This window comes from Narcine bancroftii, chromosome 11, assembly GCF_036971445.1.
Source record: "Narcine bancroftii isolate sNarBan1 chromosome 11, sNarBan1.hap1, whole genome shotgun sequence".
Classification (NCBI taxonomy): domain Eukaryota; kingdom Metazoa; phylum Chordata; class Chondrichthyes; order Torpediniformes; family Narcinidae; genus Narcine; species Narcine bancroftii.
The window spans coordinates 74,911,400-74,932,883 of record NC_091479.1 but is presented as its reverse complement, the minus strand read 5'-3'; the positions used below and the strand labels follow the sequence as shown (position 1 = coordinate 74,932,883).

The 21,484-nt window shown below is 40.5% G+C and overlaps 1 protein-coding gene across 6 annotated transcripts in view; it reads right to left on the bottom strand.

Moving 5' to 3' along the window:
• LOC138745913 (proline-rich protein 5-like) overlaps positions 1-21,484 on the bottom strand; it is a 362,551-nt gene that overhangs the window by 10,969 nt on the left and 330,098 nt on the right. For all 6 annotated transcript variants that reach the window (XM_069903427.1, XM_069903428.1, XM_069903429.1 and 3 more), the window contains one exon: positions 21,129-21,269. In XM_069903427.1, the coding sequence (XP_069759528.1) occupies positions 21,129-21,269 (141 nt within the window). The remainder of the gene's footprint in view (positions 1-21,128; positions 21,270-21,484) is intronic.

The window sequence follows — 21,484 nt, the reverse complement described above, 5'->3', positions numbered from 1 at the left end:
TCCTCACGGTTAAAAATCCTGCCATTGACCATGTACACCACGTTCAAGTTTAACCTTCAAAAGTGCATTACTTCACACTTTCCTGGATTGGATCCCTTTTTATTGTCATGTAACAATATACATGATATACTTTAACATTTGTCTGCTGCAAGGCAAAGAGTCATCATGACGATAGCCCAGCACCCTGAACAATAAGAAAGAGAAGCAAAAGAGATTCCCTTCAGATGCACTGAGTGCCTGTGGATTTGTTTCCAGCACTCCCACAGCCTCTGCAGCTCTTCCTCACTGACCACCAACAACGCAAGGCTGCATGCTTAGTTTCCTGCTCTATTCCCCATGCACTCATCATTATGCAATCTTTAAATTCGCTGACTACACCACTACTGTTGGACAGGAAGTGATGAGTCACAGTATAGTATATTGATAGAGAAGCAGAATGTGTGGTGGCAGAACAAATATCTTGCTCTCAATGTCATCAAGACCTAGGAGCTTATTGTTGAGTTTATGAAGGGGAAGCTGAGGGACTGCACACTCGTCTCCACAGATGGTTAGTATCTTCAAATGTTCCTGGAAGGCCAGACGTTGCAAGAACTGTGTCCTGGAGCCATCACATTGAGGCAACTATGAAGAAGGCACAACAGTAAAAGTCTGCAGACACCGTGGCTTAAGTAAAAACAATGCTGGAGAAACACAGCTCGTCAAACAGTGTAATTTATGTAGTAAAGATAAAGATACATAACCAATGTTTTGGGCTTGAGCCCTTCATCAAGATATGGAAAAATATCAGCAGTTGTCTGAACAAAATGGTGGGGGGGGGGGGGGAGGAGGAGGACCACGCTCCCAGAGGCAAGAGGTAATAGATAAGGAAGGGAGGGCACAGCTGCAAGCAGGGGGAGGGGAGATGGCTCAGTGAATAGAGAGGGAAGGGGTGGAGAGCTAAGGGAAAGAAGACAAGGGGAAAGGGAAGGGAGGGAGAATGGCGAGGAGCACAACTCTCTACTTTCTGAGGAGATTTCGCACTTTAATAAAAATCTCGAACATTTACTGGTGTACGGTGGAAAGTATACCGATTGTTTGAATCACATCCTGGTTGGAAACTTGCGTACCCAGGAACACAGAAGCTGCAGAATATGCCAAACCCAGCCAAGTCCATCATGGGCACCAACTTCCCATCCATTGCAGACATGTATGTGAGGCACTGGCTCAAGAAGGCACCCAACATCATAAAGGACCCCCATCACCCTGGTCACAACCTCTTATTGCTGCTCCCTTCATGCAGAAAGTACAGAAGCCTGAAATCCAGCACCTCCAGGTTCAAGAACTGTTCTTAATCGAACAACTTTCAGGCTCTTGAACTCCTCACCAACTCCCACTCCTCCCATACGCTCCTAATCCTAACCACAAACTACCCAGTGACTACACTGAACTTAAATTATCTGTCTACACAACTGAATTTTTTTTCTTTGCATGAACATCAACTGCTTATTCTCTCTCTCTCTCTCTCTCTCTCTCTCTCTCTCTTTCATGTTCCTGTGTGGCTGCAGTAAATAAAAGATTTTTCTATGCAACTGTCTTCTTTGGCTTGGCTTCGCGGACGAAGATTTATGGAGGGGGTAAATGTCCACGTCAGCTGCAGGCTCGTTTGTGGCTGACAACTGTACATTGTACATATATAACAATAAACTCATGTTAAAATTTCTAGCATATCCTCAACATATTCACAAATGCTTCACTTGATATCCAGCTTCAATAAAACCAATACTAACCAGCAGGACAGAAAATGTAGGATAAAGAAATACATCTGCTTCTTCCAAACATCACAGATTTGATCTGATGCATGCACTGTCCTGCTTTTGATCACAGTTGTGAGAAGTGCAGTCACTCTGTGTTGAGATTAAATAGATATTGAGTGTACATGGCCTTTATAGCTTCATTCCTTTCAGTCAAGACAATTTCACCATAGAAACAGTAGCAAATCTCATTTGCACATAAAGCCTTTGCACATAAAGAATAAAAAACTGAACTGGAGAGAAGAGGAAGCATTAAAGAGCCCAATTTCCTGAGCTGTCCATAGGCAATGTGAACCTCATGTGACAGAACAGGCAGGGGCCTGAAAACTTTCCCTCAACCCGAGTCAACACTTCCGATACTGATTAGCAGCAGTAAAATAAAGTCTAACTTATAGCTATTGTTAAAGGCTGCCTCTTTTGCCTGCTTCACTCTATGTGCTGTTCTCAGTACTGTTGACTAGGGAGGGGCATCAGAATCCCAATGTGAACAGTGCATCGGGCATACAAAACCAGTTCCTGCAGATCGTGATGCAAGCTAGCAAACTGTGCCAGGGGAACAAAGAACTGCATTCACTGAAAACTAATGGAAACTCCGGAGCACAAGTGCAATTTGGAGTTTGATTCAGTTTTTGCTGCCCAGCTTGGACTACAGGGACACCTGTGTGAGAACAATGATGGAAGGGTCTCCTGAGAACAGTGCAAGTTGGAATGAAACAATAACATACAAGCAGAATCGGAGCAGCTAATTCTTATGACAGGAATGAGAAATAAAAAATTCATCTCCCTCCCTCTTTTGTTGAAAGAAGTCTGCACCCAGATGACTTGGTGAGTAAATTCACATGGATTAGCACAGAGTTAATGCCATGCCGATCACCAAAATTTCATGGACAGATTCATGCAGCGTGAAAGTCCTTTGTCCCTCATACTCTATTCTTTCCACATTCCCATCAATTACTCCCAGATTCCACCACTCATCTACACATTGGGGCAACTTACAGTGGCCAAATTATCTATGAACCTTGGTGTTTGAGATGTGGGAGGGAATCAGTGGGATCACATGGAGAATGTCCAAACTGCACCAGAGGTCATGGTAGCCTCAGAGTTCCAAATGTGATACGTATAAAAGAAAGGTCAGGGGAAGAATTCACACGTGATTAATGATCTGCAGTCATTGGATGACAATATGATTGCCCATTTCATTCTCATCATAATCCAATAAAAGTGCAGCATGTACCATCCATGTTTATGCAGCTCCCCAGTGCCTATGCATATGTATGAACATTTAAGAGACCATCAGGATGAATGGACAGGGATGGACTTTCCAGCTGCTGGTGGGATCTTCTTCTGGGTGGGAATGGAGCATTTTTGTACTCCTTCTCTCCCCCACAATCTGGGGTGTAGTGCTAAATTTTTAGGTGCCGGAGTTCATCAAAAACTACGACGGGGGGGGGGGGGGGTACTGGAGCCGCCCCATGAGTTGCCTAGAGCGGCGCTCTGGTGAGCTCTGGCAGTACTGCACACCTGCCCACAACATTCATGGGCTTGGGCTGCCCAAGTCAAGGCAATCTGGGCCATAATACGTCAGCAAGTCAGTAGACTCACTCACTGAGTCAGTGAGCCTGGCTGGTGGTCACTCTTCCCATCCCTGCTTGCTCTCCCCTCACAGTTGTTCCTGTGAAGCTCTCCCAAGCATGGCTATGATTCATTTCCTCCTTACAAACATCTCAGGTAACAGCTCTCAAGAATAAACCTGGGAACTTGCTGCACATAAATAATTATCAGTTAGCTTTGAACTAAATTGTAGGTAATGCAGAATTGCAACACCAAAGCAAAATATGGTTTCGGCCTGAACTCAGCACATTGAAATCAGCATGTTGGGTGTAAATTGAAGCCCACAACAAAGCTATTTAATTGATCCTTTCTTAACTCACTGCTTTATGTTGATTTTTTAGAACTGTGAACATTTATTGCTAACTGCACAGCTGTACACGTGGGTGTTCATGTTGTGCAGTGTAACTTTACAGAAGGGATTCCAATAATAAGAAGTGTTTCTCTGGGCATAGCTGTCTGTGAAGTAGATGGTCTGGCACTGAGCAGAGCAGTTACTTCGATATGCTGTCTAATGAGAAACATTATTTATAAAGCCTTTTGATTAATCCAAAATTAAGACAAACCTTGCAGTCAGTGAATGTGTAATTAGATTGAACAGTATCAATTCAGGTGTGAATGTCAATCATCAATACTCTATGAGAACAGAGAAAGTTTCCTTAAGAAACTACATTTATTCCCAGAGTGTCCATTGACCTGGTTGTGGTGACTAGCGAGTTGCATTGTGCAAGCTAATGTGGAAGGATTAAAAAAAAAGATGTGCTCATAATTGGATTAACAGCTTTTTTTAAAAAACTGTTATATTATTTAAAATAGTTACTAGAAAATGTAATATGATAATTACCATTTTTGGTCACTGTGTCACTTCAGAAAATCCGTAGGATATTTCCACGCATTGAATTGTGTTTCTTGTGCCTGACACACATTAATGTTATTTCACGTTCAGTGCCATTTTGGAGCACCATAATTAGAAAATGTTGCTCATTCCCAAGACAAAAATCAGCTCTCTTCAATCCTAGCTCCATACTTTATTATTCTACTTTATCTAATGAACTCCCTCCATTTAATCATCTTCCAAAGCATCTCCCCAAATCTTCATTTTCCCTTGATTTTTTTCACTAACCCCCCACTTGATACACACTGCTGCTCTTTCAACCCATCCTCTCATAACTCCACCAGTATTAAGGCTACCCTTGGCCAATAGCACTCTCCTTGGCCCTCCTCGCCTATGCCAACTGCGATGTCGTCTGTGCCGACTTCAATTGTTTGCGCCTTCTACAAACATATTACTGAGACAAATTGCATTCTTTCTTTCTCTTCTTTCTTTTCACTTAACTATCACAAGGCTTCAACTGGATCCAAATCTGCTGGCCCTTTCTGAACACTGGCTTCAGACCAGGGAGAAAGATCTTTGAACAAAATACCACCTGCAGCATCACAATGCTGCCCTTTTGGTCCTACGCACCATGCTACTGAAGTTTGCAGGGAGCTGCCCATGTCCAAACATGACACTGCAGATTTTGCAGATGTCTTAAGAACTCCAGAGCTCCAGGCTCGATTCGGGCTTCTGACTGTGTGGAGTTTGCATGCTCTCTCGGAGCTCCAGTTTCCACCCTATTCCAAAGACATGGTGGCCCAGAGAGTTAATTGGCCACTTCAGATTACCTCAAGCATGGGTGACAACTGGGAGAATTAAAGGGATGTTCATAGACTTGCATGAAAGACCAGGCTTCAGGGAAATAAGTGAGGGAATGAGTTTGATGAGATTGCTGTAAGTACGGGCACAGACTATTTCCAGCTTGACCTAAGAAGAAATTTGTTGATGTGTGACCATCCATCACACTCATTAGATTGCTGAGTCAAAGTATGATCAAATAGCACACACTATTAAACATTCTGCACAGAATTTGATTCGCTGAGCTATAACAAGTAGAATTCTCACTAAAACTCTGGGCAAAATCTTCAGAGAAAAGCTGGACATTATGTGGAGAAGTATAGTGTGTGAAGATAAATCCCCGTCACCAACAGTGAGGTGGCCTCAGGCATGTTTATATAACATTTACCCAATCGTCTCCATTTTAGCTGGGCATGGATTTGCCATTATACACAATCCTTTATTCCTTACCATTGCAGTTTTGTTTATTCTCTAAAGGTTCTGATCTATGCTTCATGCATAGAATTTCACCCAAATGAAAAAGTTTAACTTAGAAAATCAGCACTAATTGCTACTTGATCCAAGGGCAGTCATAAAGAACATCACAGTATCTACATGTAGGAGTGGAGCCCTGCCTAAATGTGTTCTCTACTGTGGGGTAGTTGAACTTTTATTTCTTTTCAAGTTCAACAGCATTTTGATCATTGAACTGAAAAAAATAATCTACAACAACATACATACAGAATCTGGTCTGAACCTTTTCCTTTCTTTATGGCTTACAAGTGCAACTCTCTGAACACAAGCAGCTTAAAAAGCTTTTAACGGATTTAAACTAATAATGAGGCAAATAAAGTGGTAATTGCTTGATAAATTAATTCAAAATGCTCACAAGATGCAGTGCAAACTTACTTAACGTTCTCTAGCTTGAAATCGCAGATCAGCTTTTTATTACTGCATACAAATTGCCATTGTTACACTGGGCAGTTGGGTTACTGACAAATCTGACAGGCAATGAAGATACAACAATAAGGAGATGGGCTATTCCACATTAAAAGAATCACCTATCAGGACCAATTCAATATGGATCACTGCTCAGACTCAAATGCAGTGTGGCAAATAGAGACTTAAATGACGGTTAACAGGACAGAGACAGAAACCCTCGATAAACCAGAAGGATGGGTATTTGTTGTGTAAGGTAAGTTTAGGATGAATATCAAGAATCTCTCTTCTGGATTCATTTTCAAGAACAGCAAAAACAGAATCCCAATCACAAGGCAAATTTAAATTAAAATAAGTGCCATTCACAGGGTTGTCCAAAGGGCCAAATTGTCCATGCTTCATGGAATCAATTCAAAATTTTCCACCTTTGCTTATATGCTTTTGGTACAGATGCCATGTTTCGTGACATGTTAGAGGTACCCAGTTCTTCTCCTCAGCAGTGAGGCAATGCATGATGTAAAACACAGAAATGCTTGAGGAACTCAGCTGGTCTCACAGCACCCAGAGGAGGACAAGATATATTACCAACATTCTGGGCTTGAGCCCTTCCTCAAGGTATGAGTAAAAATAGACAGGCTGAATTAAAGAGAGGAGTGGAGAACTTCTTCAGGGTAGGCATCCCTTGAAGAGATTTCACTGTGGATCACCTGAATGGAGTGAAATCAGATGCTGTGTTTGTAGTAAAAGCACTGAAAAACTGGAGGAACCTTGAGGAAGCCCTCAAGAATGTTGGTTTATAGCTCTTGAATAGAAAGAACGAGACCATCAAGAGCTTGCAATAATTAGAAGAAATCTTGCCATGGCCTAGTCTCTGGGCTCAAGTCCATTATATGTTAGTGCCAAAACAAAATGGTCACAAGATTGGATTCTTATGTTGTGTGCAGGCAAAATCCTCATTGCAGACACAATAAGAGTGAGAGGGCCAAGCCAGAGAACTGAAATAGTAATTTAAAGAAGCAGTTTGCTGCCAGTGTCGGGACAACAGGTGCCCGTTCCCCAGAGGACAACCTTGTTGTTCACTGCCTATTCCCTCAGCTGGATATCAAATTACAAGCAGGTGCTGGTATAGTCTCTGGAACTGAAGCTGACTAGGAGAAACTATTCAATATCACAATTATAAGAGAGCCGCCTCATTAGTTTACAATGCTGCACTTGAAGAACTGGGGAAGGAGGTGAAAAATTGGCAACCTGTCTCGTTTCCACAGACACGAACAACAGACAGGAGGTGGTAAGTGCATTGGGGATACAACAGCGAATTTAGTGACATAAATTCAAAGATCTCATTTCCTTGGTCAAAGTCAATGAAATGTCTTCTAATACTGTTTCCTACCAATTACACCTGAAGTCTTACAACCTGTTCAGTGCACCTCCACCCCATTGCTCACCCTCCTCTCGGTTTTAGGACTTGTACTCAATACACAAATGCTTCACCAGACCCTCGTATAATTCATGGTTTTGCAAGCCTCTCATCCCCACTTAACTTGTATACTCATTCCCATCATCTCTCTTGAAATGGTGAAAAATGACAAACACCAACTAACCGGAGAGAATACGTGCACCAGACTTGTCCCATGGAGTAAACACGTTGTAATTCGAAGTACTGTTACAGACCCCATTGCCAACAGCAGGGCTGAAAACTTGAAAGATACCTCTATTCTTTCTAATCTCACTTTGCATTTGCCCATCTTTCCATAATACTTCCAATTTGCAATGCGAACACGTGTTACTCCATCCCAACCCTATCCTTGTGCCTTCTCTCCCTCCAGTCTCGAAGAAATGGAAACCAGCCAAGCAACCGTAAAGGAGCAAGATGAGTGTGAAGTCAACAGAGTTAAAACACACCCAACCACTAGCTCTGACATTGCATGTCTTTTAGAGGTTAACTTACAGACAGGTTCAAGTTTATTGTCAGAGTACAAACATGACATCACATACAACCGAAGGCACCGCTAAACGGGGAGAACAGCCCTCATTTGTGAAGAAGCAGAGGAGACGAACCATGGGATGTGAACATGGCAGAGGACAAGTGAGGGCTCTGATACTGAAGAACACGCAAGCGGGTGACTCGAGGTGAGGAAACCGCTCAGGCTGCTGGTTGCTGGTGACTGGCTGAAGGGGTACCAGATATCGGAACCGAGATGTAAGAGGGTGCCGAGGGCGCTGAAGGGTTCCTAATCGTGTCAGAGATTTGGATCTGGAGCTCAGGTTGCTGAGGGTTTGAAGTGGACTCTGTGTGGATGCGGGGGCTGCGGCCGCACTGGAGGTGATTCCATGGATACTCTGTGACTCTTTTGCTTCTCTGACTGTAAGAGGCACGTCAGGCTATTTCTGCCGCTGGTGAATCTGTCTGCCTTACAGCAGACGAAAACAAATTCTGTGTGATATTGCAATGTCATTAATTATTACATGACAATAAATTGAATCTTGAATCCAGCCAAGTTTTGCTGACTCATCATCCCTTTTTATATATATCTCACTAGTGTGGTATCGTCAGCAAATTTGTAAATGGTAGTGTTGTCGTACCAAGCCACTCAGTCATACGTGAAAAGAGAGCAGGGACTAAGTACACAGTCATTTGATGCTCATGGAGATTGTAGAGGAGATTGTGCCAATCCGCATTGATTCGGGTCTGGCCAGAGCCTATAGATATGGTGATTCATGGGACAACAAGGATAGACCAGTTGTCAGCTATCCAAGGAATCTGGTAGGACATAGCACCTTACATCATTGGGCTTTGGTCAAACAAACATCGGGACAGAATAGGAACCAAGAAAACGCATTGGGTATGTAGACAATATTTGTACAATATTAGGCATACTGACATAGAAAGTTAGTTTTGAATGTTTTATTTCTTTTTGTTTTTTTTATTTCTGTGATCAACAATAGCTGAAGGAAGAGTCAAGAAAGGGGGCTGTGCCAACTGAGGTGAAAGGCATACGAGTCATTCAAGAGTAGCCCAGCTAAAATGGTGCCAGGTAGCTTTCTTCGTCCCTTCCCTATCCTGTTCCTCAGCTGCATTTGCTAGCAACTTAAGAATGCTCAGACTGCAACAAATAACAAATGGAAACAACAGAGCTCTATCATTGCAGTCTCGCCCTCAAAAATTGTGGTTTTAATAGCATAATTGTCTGCTCTAACACATTGTGGGCCAATATAATATTCATTAAATACACAGTGCCCATGTGTGCTGGATCATCGACAGACACAAGCAGCACACTGTCAGTAGATAGCCTGTCACTCATAGCTGCCTTTCCACTGAAGAAGCACAATGGACTTCTGGAAAAATGCTGGACACTGGATGTACATGATGTTTTGTAATTGGGCCTCATACCAACTAGGACTTGCACCCATCTACATCTCAGAGTTGACCTTCTTTAATCACAAAGTGCAGTTAGTGGTATTTGATCCTACAGGGAAGCAGCAGCCCTGGACCAAATCCCATTCTCATTTAAGTCTCTTGCTCTCCATCAAGTAAAAATGAAGTGTGGTCAGAGTAACCAAAATTGACACCGAAGGTTACCGTGCATCAGTAAACTCTCCTTTATAGCAGTGAACAACAGATGTTGCAGATTTCAACAGGAGCTGATGCACAGTTTATAACTGTATCAGCCAGCGGCAATGTGGTCCTTGCACTCTGGTGAGACTGGAGATGCGGCTAAAGTTGATGGCAGATCTTCCACTTTCTAAGAGGTCGAGGAGGTTTAGCATCTCGCCAAATACTTCAAACTAACACTGATTAGTAGCAGCCTGGTTTGGGAATTCACGTGCTCAAGAACACAGAAGGTTGTAAACATAGACACGTCCGTCAAAGGCTCCGACCTCTCATCCATTAAAGACGTCCATGTGGAGTGCTCCCTCAAGAAGGCAGCCAACGTCAAAAACGATCTCCATCATCCTGGTCACAACCTCCTCTTGCTGCTACCTTTTGGCAGAAACCTGAAGTCCAGCACTTGTAGGTTCAAGAACAGTTTCGCCACCCTTCCAATGGCTATCAGGCCCTTGAACTACCCCTTACTACCCTAACCATAAACTACACCTCCACCACAAAGAGGCCTATCTGCCCTATTCTAATGCCACTTTAAATTTTCTAGCACCAAGGTAACTGAATATTTATTAATATGTTTTTTGTATCTGTTCTCTTTTTCTGTAGAGTAATTAAATGTGTATGTTTGTACCCCCTCCCCCAACCCCCACACAAAGTACCCGTCTAGCCATTGTGAAATTTCCTGTTCATATATGGATTGTACAATACACATGACTGAGATTTCCTGCTTCTGGTTCATTCTGCTTATTCCTTGAAGAAGGGCTCAGGCCCGAAACCTCAGCTTTTTATCAACACTGAAAGACTGGCTGAATTATTCCAACATTTTAGTGTGCTTTTCCTTACGTAGCACTGCACTGAAACTGACTTCAGCATGATGGCATCAAATGCATGCATTCCTCATAATGCAGCACATCACTGCAGCCAGCCCATATGTAAATGGACTCTCCTGGCTTCATAAAGTATTGCAGCATTTATTCATTCAGCAGCAAAAATATAGCAGGGAGAATTGGAAATTCCTCATTGGACTTATAATAGCAGCGATGAAACTGTGCAAAATAATGCCCAGAGAAGGTTCTTTGTACAAGGGGTCAAGATGATCTTCCAAGGTCACATCCTGACATTCTGGTAGGAAGTGACAAGATGAGGGTGGCATGGTCGGCGTAGCGGTTAGTGCAATGCCTTTACAGCACCAGTGATCGGGTCCGGACCAGGGCTCAAATCCTGTGCCGTCTGTAAGGAGCTTGTACATTCTCCCCGTGTCTGCGTGGGTTTTCTCCGGGGGCTCCAGTTTCTTCCCACCATTCAAAACGTACCAGGAGTGTAGGTTAATGAGGTGTAAATTGGGTGGCTCAGACCCGTGGGCCGAAATGACCTGTTACCGGGCTGAATGTCTAAATTTAAAATAAAAATCTCTGTAAGCCTGCAATGTATGCCTGCCTACTTTGTGTTGAAATAAAAGTAGATCAACCCTTCACTACTTCTGGATGGAGTCTGAGTGACCTCCCTCCTCCAGTCATGCTTAATGTAGTGGAGACCAGCAGCAGCCTGGAATTATTCTGAGGCTAGGAATCAGACACAGACGATGATCTCTGACCCCACCTTGGGTCACAGCAGAAAAAGCACATGTAAAACTGCATGGGAAGTCAGCGATTTCAGTGACCACAAGGAATGCTTCACCGTTCTGAAAAAGATCAGTCATTCACAGAACAACATTTTATTTGACTATTTTCCCCCAAAAACAGTTTGAAGGGTTAACCCTCAAACACTATACTTGCCTTCACAGAGATCAGTGACCTCACAGTGAACTGGCAACCTCACAGTCTCACAAAAGTGCTTTGTCTGTGATGGGCAGGATAAGTCAGGACCAACCGGCTCAGGTTCAGGTCAAACGGCTGCTGCTCCTGCTCTCAGTCACATCTCAGAAAATGCTGACAAAAGTCATTCAACCTGAAACGTCAGCTATTTCTCTTTCCACAGTCGCCTCTTGACCTTCTCAGCGGTTCCAGCATCTTGCTTTAGCCACTTACTATATTCTTATTGATGCAGGATTTTTTGATTAAACTAGAAACAAATGCCCAGGCAAGAGAAAGAATCAGTAATGAAAACATGCACCTTGCATCAGAGGTCAAAGAGGGTCTTGACATTTAACTGGAGCTCATGCAGAACAAAATATTCATCAAGCAATTTTGAAACTCAGAGGAAGAGTAGTTGCTGAGGTAGACGGTGAAGATCCAGTTTGGTTTTCGTGTTTAAGTTCATCCCACATCTCCAAATGTTGCCCTGCATCAAGATGTTTCAAATCAAGACTTGTTTATATTTGCATCAAGTTTGTCCAGTAGCTTAAATTCATAGTTCGTAGAATAATACTATAGCATTAGATGTCTTCCTGAATCTGAGATGGAGGGAGACGGGGATGGGGGAGGGGGGAAGAGAAGGGGGCGTATGCACTCTGATGCTCACTCGAGTTATACTTCAGAAGGAACACGAATCAGCTAACACAGATTTGTTTCTTATATCCTTTTTTTATTGTTCCCTTTTCATCTGCCAGTCTTTGTTGGCTGGTTTCGTTTGCTTAGATCTTTACTCCTTTAGCAAGAGACTTGCCTCCAAAATTAAATTTTACTTAGACTGTCTCCTTGTGTTTGAAGTAGCACTAAAAGAACCCACGATGAAGGCTAAAGCTTGCTCAAGTAGCACTGCACCAAATGTAATGCCAATAACATATTTCAAGATTAAAATGTGTTTACAGTAAATATTGAGAACAAGTTGGAACAGCTAGCAGGTAGAGTTTTCACCTCTAAAAGCTGGCTAAAACTGGCTGGTTTCTGGCCTCTTTCCCATCTACCCTGAGCAGCTGACAGTTCCACTGGGCTCTGACCCAAATTGCAGTCTTGCTCAAACTCAGGCGAAAAACGTCAATGGGAATTTCCTGCTGAGATAAAGGAAGGGAAGCTTGGGCATAATCCTCACATCAATGAAACCTACTAATATATAATAAGGACTGCTAGTGTTTTAAAGGTGACTTTGATAGCTGCTATCCAAGATTTCTGTAGCTTTCAAAAAGAATGAATACCTACAGAACGAGTTTCAATGAAAGAAAGGAGAAGACAAAAAATACACATTTAAATTATGTTTGTGGGAGCTTAGTATATCTAAAATAAGCAACCAGCTTTCCAACATAACAACCGGGTCAATGTAGCAAAAGTACTTCACTGCCTCTTGGGATTTTCTGATGACATACTTCTGAAGGAGTACTGTATTATGGCAATTAATTCTTTTTCCTTCTTTAAACCCCCAAATTACCAGGTTATCATGCTTAAAAAAACCTGAAAATGAGGCAAAGCAGTCTCCATAAATTCAAGTGGATGATTAGTCCCTTGAGCGCAAACTAGTTGCCTGTCGCTTGCCTCCTGGACAGTAAAGATTTGGGGGTTGGATTCCCATTTCATGTTTGCAGTTTTTAAAAATCTGCCAAAACAAAGCCTCCAATTTTTAAAGGGGCTAACTTACCCCTTAATGTTGTCTTACACTTAGAAATAGCCCCCATTGCATTCTGGCATCTGGAGAATGAACTACACCTTCACTGTCCCTTAGTGTGAAAATGCAGAGCAAGGCCAAATTCTATCCCTGTCACATGACCATTTTAACCCACCATCACTGGGACTTCTAAAAGGGCAGGTCAGATGCAGAGTCTCTTGCATTTAACTGGGGTATATATATGCAAGGGACCACATGAAACTAAGGAAAAGTAATAACAGAATTTTAAGGATTTAAAAGTTCAATCAATTAAGTTTATAAGAGGACATGGGATGAGAAGAAAAGCAATGAATGAGTTTATTTTCCATCAAAAGAGTCAAGACCAATAAGAGAAATTTTAAACATTATCTATTTGTTCAGCTGACATTTAATTGTTAATTAAATGATTTCCCTTCCACTTTGTCTCTTTATTGTGAAGGCCTGTCCTCCCTGCTCAATCAATGGAATCTTGAATCCTGTTATTTTTAAGAAAGGATATATAAGTCAGCACAACATCGAGGACAAAAGGGCCTGCACTGTGCTGTATTGTTCTATGTTAGATCAGACCTGACACCAAACTTGGAAGGTGATTTCCTCAGTTAGATTTCAGCAAGAATGAGTTCTTGTTTGACACCACATGCCAGGAGGCCTGGATTTCCTGTTTCAACAGCTAAATATCATTGGTTCTATATATAGATGTGGATACCAAATTCAGTCCTCGAAATCCTAAAATTGTAAAATATGAAGGAATAATATTTCACTAGGTATCTTTAAAGAGAAACAAAAGGAAAAATAATTTTGAGTTCCACACCTTTGATTAGAAGCTTTACAGGTATTGGCCATAAACACTTACAGTTTCTATTATCAGCGATACATGCTAAATTACAAACTGAATCTAATAGGGGAAACACTTGACACTTAAGTTAACGTGACATGCAGTAATTGTCATGAAGGCAAACACCCAGATTAACATGGCGCGATCCTAGAGTAATGAAATGACTCATTTGTTATCAGGTTTTGTTTGTAGTCAAAGAAAAACTCTGAGCTAAATGAGGGGAAGTGAGGGAACAAACAACATGTAATGAAATGATTTTTCTAGGTTTACATTGCAACTTCAAAATTACTAAAATGTGAGAATGCACGGTACCAACATGCTGAGAAATGTTCTCTAAATTATGAAATCAAATCATTTGTTAAAATGTAGAGTCCTAATGGTTGCAAACCCTTGATTTCTTCTGAGGAGCCAAACTCTCTCCCCAAGTCTTCCACTAAAGATTTGACTTTTAAATCTGAGGGTTCCTTTAATCAGAAATTCAAGGAGAGATGGAAGAACTTTAAAGCATAATACTGAATATTTTCATCATGCCCGAAGCAACCACAGACATACCAGTAATAAAAATTAGCCACAGTTGGCGTTTAATGCAGGGACATGCATTTTTGGTGACTGATATTCATTAAAATACTTTCCTTTGAAAACAAACCACCCACTCAGGAGGATCTAACTGAGAAATGAACTGCACATTTGCAAAAACCACAATGTCTGAGGCAATTAAATGATTCCATATCGAATCATTTAAAATGTGTAATCCTTTCTAGGAACTGGTTGGAGTTCAAGTTGAGAAGCTGAATGCAATGGGAGATACATTGACAAATTAAATATAATAGAGATCCAATTAATGTTGTGGTCCAAGAATGTCCATGCCAACTCCCAAATGAAAAAAAAAGATTCAGTCCTATTCCCCCCACAACTCTGAAAACCATTCCCAACTGCCCATCCAATTCCCACCTGAAAGTCCAAATTGACTGTTATCGTCACCTCTACAGGCACAGTTGTAGATCATAACTGCTCTTGGTGTAAAGCATTTCCTCAAATGCCCCTTGTACATTTTGGCCAAAGTTTTACATATGAATCCCCTAGCCCTGCACTAAGGATCAAGTGGATGTACCTTGTCACATGGCAGCCTCACCCTCACCAGTCAGGGAAAAAGATTGATTTTATATCATGCTCGGCACGAACCTAGGGTATTCTAACAGTTACTCGCCTTCTTGGGACATGTGGCAACCAACCTGCATAAAGCAGTATGTCACAAAACAAATGTGATTATAACCATTGGAGTGGGGTCAGCCATGGATGATAACCATTGGAGTGGGGTCAGCCATGGATGATAACCATTGGAGTGGTCAGCCATGGATGATAACCATTGGAGTGGGGTCAACCATGGATGATAACCATTGGAGTGGTCAGCCATGGATGATAACCATCGGAGTGGGGTCAGCCATGACCACATTAAATGGTGGAGCAGGCTCGTATTTAAATAAAAATTAAAAAAAAACAGAATCAACACACTGCACTCATCAATACATACATTCGAATCCCTGAAAGCTTCCAGACAAGGCCCAGAAGGACCTTGATCCCCCAAAAAAAAACATGACACAGAAGATGATGTACAAAATTCTCCTGGACAACTTCAACGTCAGGGATTATTTTTCATGTGTATCGATATACAGTAAAAAAAAAACCCTTTGTTTTGCTTGCTATCCACGCACATGCAGATGGGAGTGGGGGGTGGGGGGGGCGGGGAGAAGGGAGTGTGACCAGGTGTAAGGGGACACAACTAACTGATAAGGCACGACCAGCAGGAAGGATTACAAAAGGTTCACTCTGGCAGTGTCCTTCTGTTGATAAAATACTTGGAATCCACCTCGTCATTGCAAACAATGTCTTTATCATGGGACAAGAAGAGGACATCGTGGCCACATTCTTGATCCAAGCAGCATCATTGCGTCAGATTGGACTGATACCTTCTAATCTGCTCTGTTATCTCCACCATGGTGATCCTGAAACATCATCTGAAGCATTGCCACAAGATGAACAATGCCAAGGCTCTTGAGAGCCCTAAAGGCAGCCTTTCTCAGTCATTGCCTCAGTTAACCTAACGATTCTAAACCTACAGAAGCTGCAGCATATCTACAAATCATGGGCTGCCCTAAGTAAACTATAATTGGTACCTGTACAGAAACTCCTAAATCAACTCACTAAAATTGTTCAAAAGACTAAGAACCTACTCCACTGAGATCCACAAACTGGTTAGGACTCAGGGACAGAGAGACGGAGCACTTTGATCACCTCAATCACGACTCAATCCTTGATGCAAGTGTCTCTAGTACCATCACAACTTCAGTCCAGCCTTGGCTGACTAAAATTCGAGCACGTCACACTCCCAGCTCCAAAATGACTGATCATTAGGGGGCATAAGCCATCCCATCTGAAGTCCTGAGATTTGGCCTAAAGACCATAATCTGATTATCCACATCTAAGATGAGGAGGTTATGCCAGCGGTCCTGAGAAATGCCATGATTACAACCATCTTCAAGAAAGGAGACATCCAACTATGGTAACTCCAGAGGGGATAGAAAATTACTCCATCAGACAAAACAGTTTCTTTTTCATCTATATGGATCATGTGAAAGTTTCTGAAAATTACTGAAAAACCCAACCAATTACTTCAGGTATTGAATTATCCCACTCTTCAACTCCAAAGGCTTCCCCTGGCACATTCCTGACTCACAGTTTTAATATTTACCATAGATCACATTGAAAACTAAAAGCAAATCAAATTGAGCATGCATTTTTGAAAGTTTCATTGAAATATTGGAAGGTTGAACATGATTATTTATTGTTGGCATGTGCAGAAGGAAGCAATGATCTTCCTTTGCATTAGGTTTTCTCAACTGCCTCACTTCTGCCCAAAGCCTGATCGAAGCTGAAAAGGTTTTATGGTGGAGGAGCTCATGAACAAAGGCAACCCTACAACATGGAGTACTGATGCTCTACATCCAGATCAGGATGGCCATCTATGCCAGCACAACAGAATCAAGATTTATTGTCATGAACAAGTCATGAAATTCGGTGTTTTGTGGCAGCATCTTAGTGCAAACATACATAACCATCTTACAACATTACTATAAAAAAAAATAATAGTGCATGAAAAGTAAGGTAGGGTCTTTGGTTCATTGATTATTCAGGAATCTGATGGCAGCAGGGAAGAAGCTGTCCTCGTGCCGTTGAGTGTTTGTCTTTAGGCACCTGTAGTTTTTCCTGATGGTATCAGAGTGAAGAGGGCATAGCCTGAGTGGTGGGGCTCTTTGAGGACAGAGGCTGCTTTTTTAAGACACCACCTCATGTAGATGTCCTCGATGGAGTGGTCTGGAGTCAACAACCCTCTGTCCTGAGAGTTGATGCCTCCGTACCAGGCAGTGATACAACCAACAGAATGGTCTCCACTGTACATCTGTAGAAGCTTATGGCGACATACCAAACTCCCTCAGACACCTCACAAAGTATAGCCGCTGCTGAGCCTTCTTTGTGATTGCATCAATGTGGAGGCTCCAGGACTGGGTTTTAAAGCAGCAAATACTTTGTTAAATTAGTTGTTTTCAAACTGGGCCTCCCCACCCCCCCCCCAACTCACATTCCTCCTTAAGCAATCCCTATGCCATAGATGCTCTGTGATTAGAAGGGGATTGCTTAAGGTGGTATGTGAGTGGAAAGAAAAAGTTTGAAAACCACTGTTTTAATCATACCTAATTGATTCATTATGTGCACGGTTTCATAACTCCAAAGGAAATGGGCCAATGACAAATTTTTTCAAGCAAAATATTTCAGAAACAATTGGGTCTAGAGCAGTGATTCTCAACCTTCCCTTCCTACTCACATCCCACCTTAAGGAATCCCTTACTAATCACAGAGCTCTTATGGCATAAGGATTGCTTAAGGTGGAATGTGAGTTTGGGGGGGTAGTTTGAAAACTGTTAAATGAACTGAACAACTGCTTCAAAGATTAAATGCAAATTACAAACCTATTCATGTTTACATTCATTTAAGTGCTGGGAATGTTATCAATCAGAATAATATGAACCATCTATTTGCACAGTTCTTTGGTTACTATAATGGAAGAGATGTAGAAACAGATCTTTACTCTTACCCTTGCCTGCAAAGTAGAAGATCTGCTTGGAATATTCCATCAGGGACAAATATTTATTGGTAGCTGCATTTAAGTTCATGTAATGAATTGAAAAAATCTCAATGGGAAAATATTAGTAATTGGCTTGAGCATACAGCCCTCATCTCTGGGACTGGGTTTGAATCCAACTCAGGCAGATAAAATGAAATGCATTTTTCAATGCCAGAAGGATTCAAGATTAAATGTGTTTGGGCTGCCCTAAAACCAGGTATTCTGCAATACAATACGGCTGATACGAAGATCCCAGAGGAAGCATAAAAATAAACTGCCATGTTGATGCACGTGGAGGCGCTTCTGAGATTATGATCAAAACACAGTGATAAGAACAGAGCAGGAATCATCCTGAATTTGATTGTTTTCTACCTGACCTGAACATGCTAGGTGATGTTGAGTATTTGACGACAAGAGTGGTCCAAATTTCCTTAAAAATATGTTTAGAACTCCTTGTAATTGTAATACCAAGTAAATTGATTCCTTGCAATCTTAAAAGAAAAATCAGAAAATCTTGGTATAGGGACCATTTAAATGTAAAAGTTATGCAGATTCAATTTATACCCTGAAAACTGACTGAATTGTGATAACAAAGTTAGTATGGTTGGAAAGGAAGCATCTGGATTGGATACAAAGAGCAATATCTGCATATAAGGAAACTTTGTGTTCAATGCCCTTCCTATAAATCCCTGAAAAAATCTCTAGACTCATGAAGGGCAATTGCTATTGGTTCCAAAATTAAATCAAAAAGCAGTGTACTTGAAGGGCAACTTGACAAGTACCCCATTGAAGATTAAAAGGTTTCGACTGTTGAAGATTAGTAAGAATTGAAACAGTAGGAAATAAATGTAATAATTTAATCCATTTAATAAAACTTGGTCTAAAATTACATTTTTCCAGGGTTGCAAATAATCTGATAATTAAACACAGTATGAAAATGTGGGCACAATTTAGAAGTTTTTTGGATTTCTGAATTTTTCTTTTGCTATCCTATTAAATCTAATCACTTTTTTCAACCTTCTTTGCAAGACTCTGCCTGTAATGACTTTAATGTTTTAAAGACCTTTTTATTGACAACAATTTTGCATCTTTTGAACAATTGGTGGTAAAAATTCAACTTACCTAAAATTCATTTTTTAGATACAGTATTTACCATTTTTTTTCTCTTTCAAATTTCTGATTTTCATGTAATGCCTGAAGCGACTATTCTTGATACATTTTTTGAACTACAATCTCATTATAAAGGCTTAAATATCTTTTGTCTATAACAAAGTGGTTAATTTAAGACAAGCCTCGTTAGTTAAAATCTGGAACTCCTGGGAGCAGGATTTGAACCTTTCGCTCTCCAATGAGGTTTGGGATTCTATTTGTGATTTAACACTACTTACTTTTGTGCATGGCATTGTTTGCTGCAATTTAAAGTGGTCTGCAAAGCAAATATGTCTAAAGTTAAACTGTCCTGTTTTTATTCAGATATGAATCCTTTATGTGTCAAACATAAAACAGGTGATGCCTCTTTAGTTCATATGTTCTGGACCTGCCCTACCTTAGAAAAATTTTGGAAGGATGTTTTTCAAACCCTATTAGTGATTTTAAATTTAAAATTGGAACCTTGCCCTGTAATTGCTCTTTTTGGAATATCTCAAGGGATATCTCAAGATATCTGGAAAGCTGAATTTTATCTTTTACTTCGTTGATAGCCAGACATGCAGTTTTGATAAAAATGGAAAGTTAATACCCCACCTACACATGCACAGTGGCTTAAATAATATTATGTCTTGTTTAAACTTAAAATAAATTAGATGTGCTGTCAGGGATTCAAATATTAAATTCCAAAAGACATGGGGCTCATTTATGGATTACGATCATAATCTTAAGATTTATTGTTGTTCTGGAATTTTGGCGCAGTGTCGACCCCCTTCGAGAAAGTATTACTTAAGTCGTATATACCAACTTTAAACGTTGTTTAGAAAAAGGGGTTCTGAAATTTTAAAAAATGTCATTTTTTTTTCCTTTTGTTTTTTTGTTATGCTTTATTTTATTATTGAATGTGCTCTGGATTCTTTAATTATGATCATATTTGTAATTTTTTTCTAATTTTGTTGCACATTTTATAATTGTACCATCAATTGTTCATACTATAAATATCAATAAAAATATTTTTAAAAGTATGAACACGGATTTAATCTGTAAACAATCTATTCCAGCAACAAAAAACTCAAGTGATCTATATCCTTACATTGTTTTCCATTTTCATTTGCCTGATTTGTTTCTGAACACAGTTGATATGTTACACTTTCTAGTTCTGTTGAAAGGTTATGACACCCAACTGTTGAATTTTTGCAGCATCTTCCATTTCAGATTTCAATTATCGTGTGTAGTTTTTATTTGAACTAAACAATAATGAGAGGAGGCATCCTGTTCACCAACATGTATCCCCTAATTTGGCTGGTATGACTAGATTATCATTTTGATTACCTCAGTAAATGAGGTTATTATATTTCTCAGGTGGGTCAATGGTCTGATGCATTTTTCTCTTCTGGTTTAATTAATCCATCAAATAGAAATTATTAGAATACTATAGAGGGAGGTGTTTTAAGCAGCATTAATCATGACTGCCAAACTAAATTTCAACAGGTTTAAAGCAGAGTACTGATTTTATATTTCAGGCACAGCATTGCTCTAATTAGATTGGATATAATGAGGCCATTTCACAGTTTCAGAGATTTGCAATTAAGCATTAAATATCAAAAGAAAATTTCAAAGTGTGCTTACTTAGAAATGTGTTTATATTATATACAATGCTTCACAAAGCTAATGAAATTTCAAAATATTCTGCTTACTGACAATGTTAGGCCTTACTCCTTTACCACATCCTTATTTAACACAAGGCAACTTAAACCACATATTAATGCGTAGAAGGTGACAGAGCAGATTAAAGGTGAACAATATGTTGCCTCCATTTCCTTTAATGTACAGTTAAATACAAAATTGCAGCCTACCTGCAATATAAGCAGCATCTGAATGAGTGAAGGAGGGACCCTTGCACGTGGGCGCGACAGAGCATCTTCCAGTTTCACATTTAGGGTTATTATGTTCCTGAAATGCAGCAAAGCTATTTGTCTGACAGTGGGTTCCTTCCCCTGGGAAATAAATAATTACCACAGAAAATCAAAGTTAGATGGAGAAATTTTGGATGAAAATACAAGATTCTTTTAAATGCATCCACTAGTCACAGTTGCATAACTCAATTAGCTATTTCTAAAATAGTTAAGACATATTTTTAATTTTTATGGTCTTACATTGAAGTCAGGATTGTCAAAGTCAGTGGATGGGAGAAATTGCACATGGTCGTTAT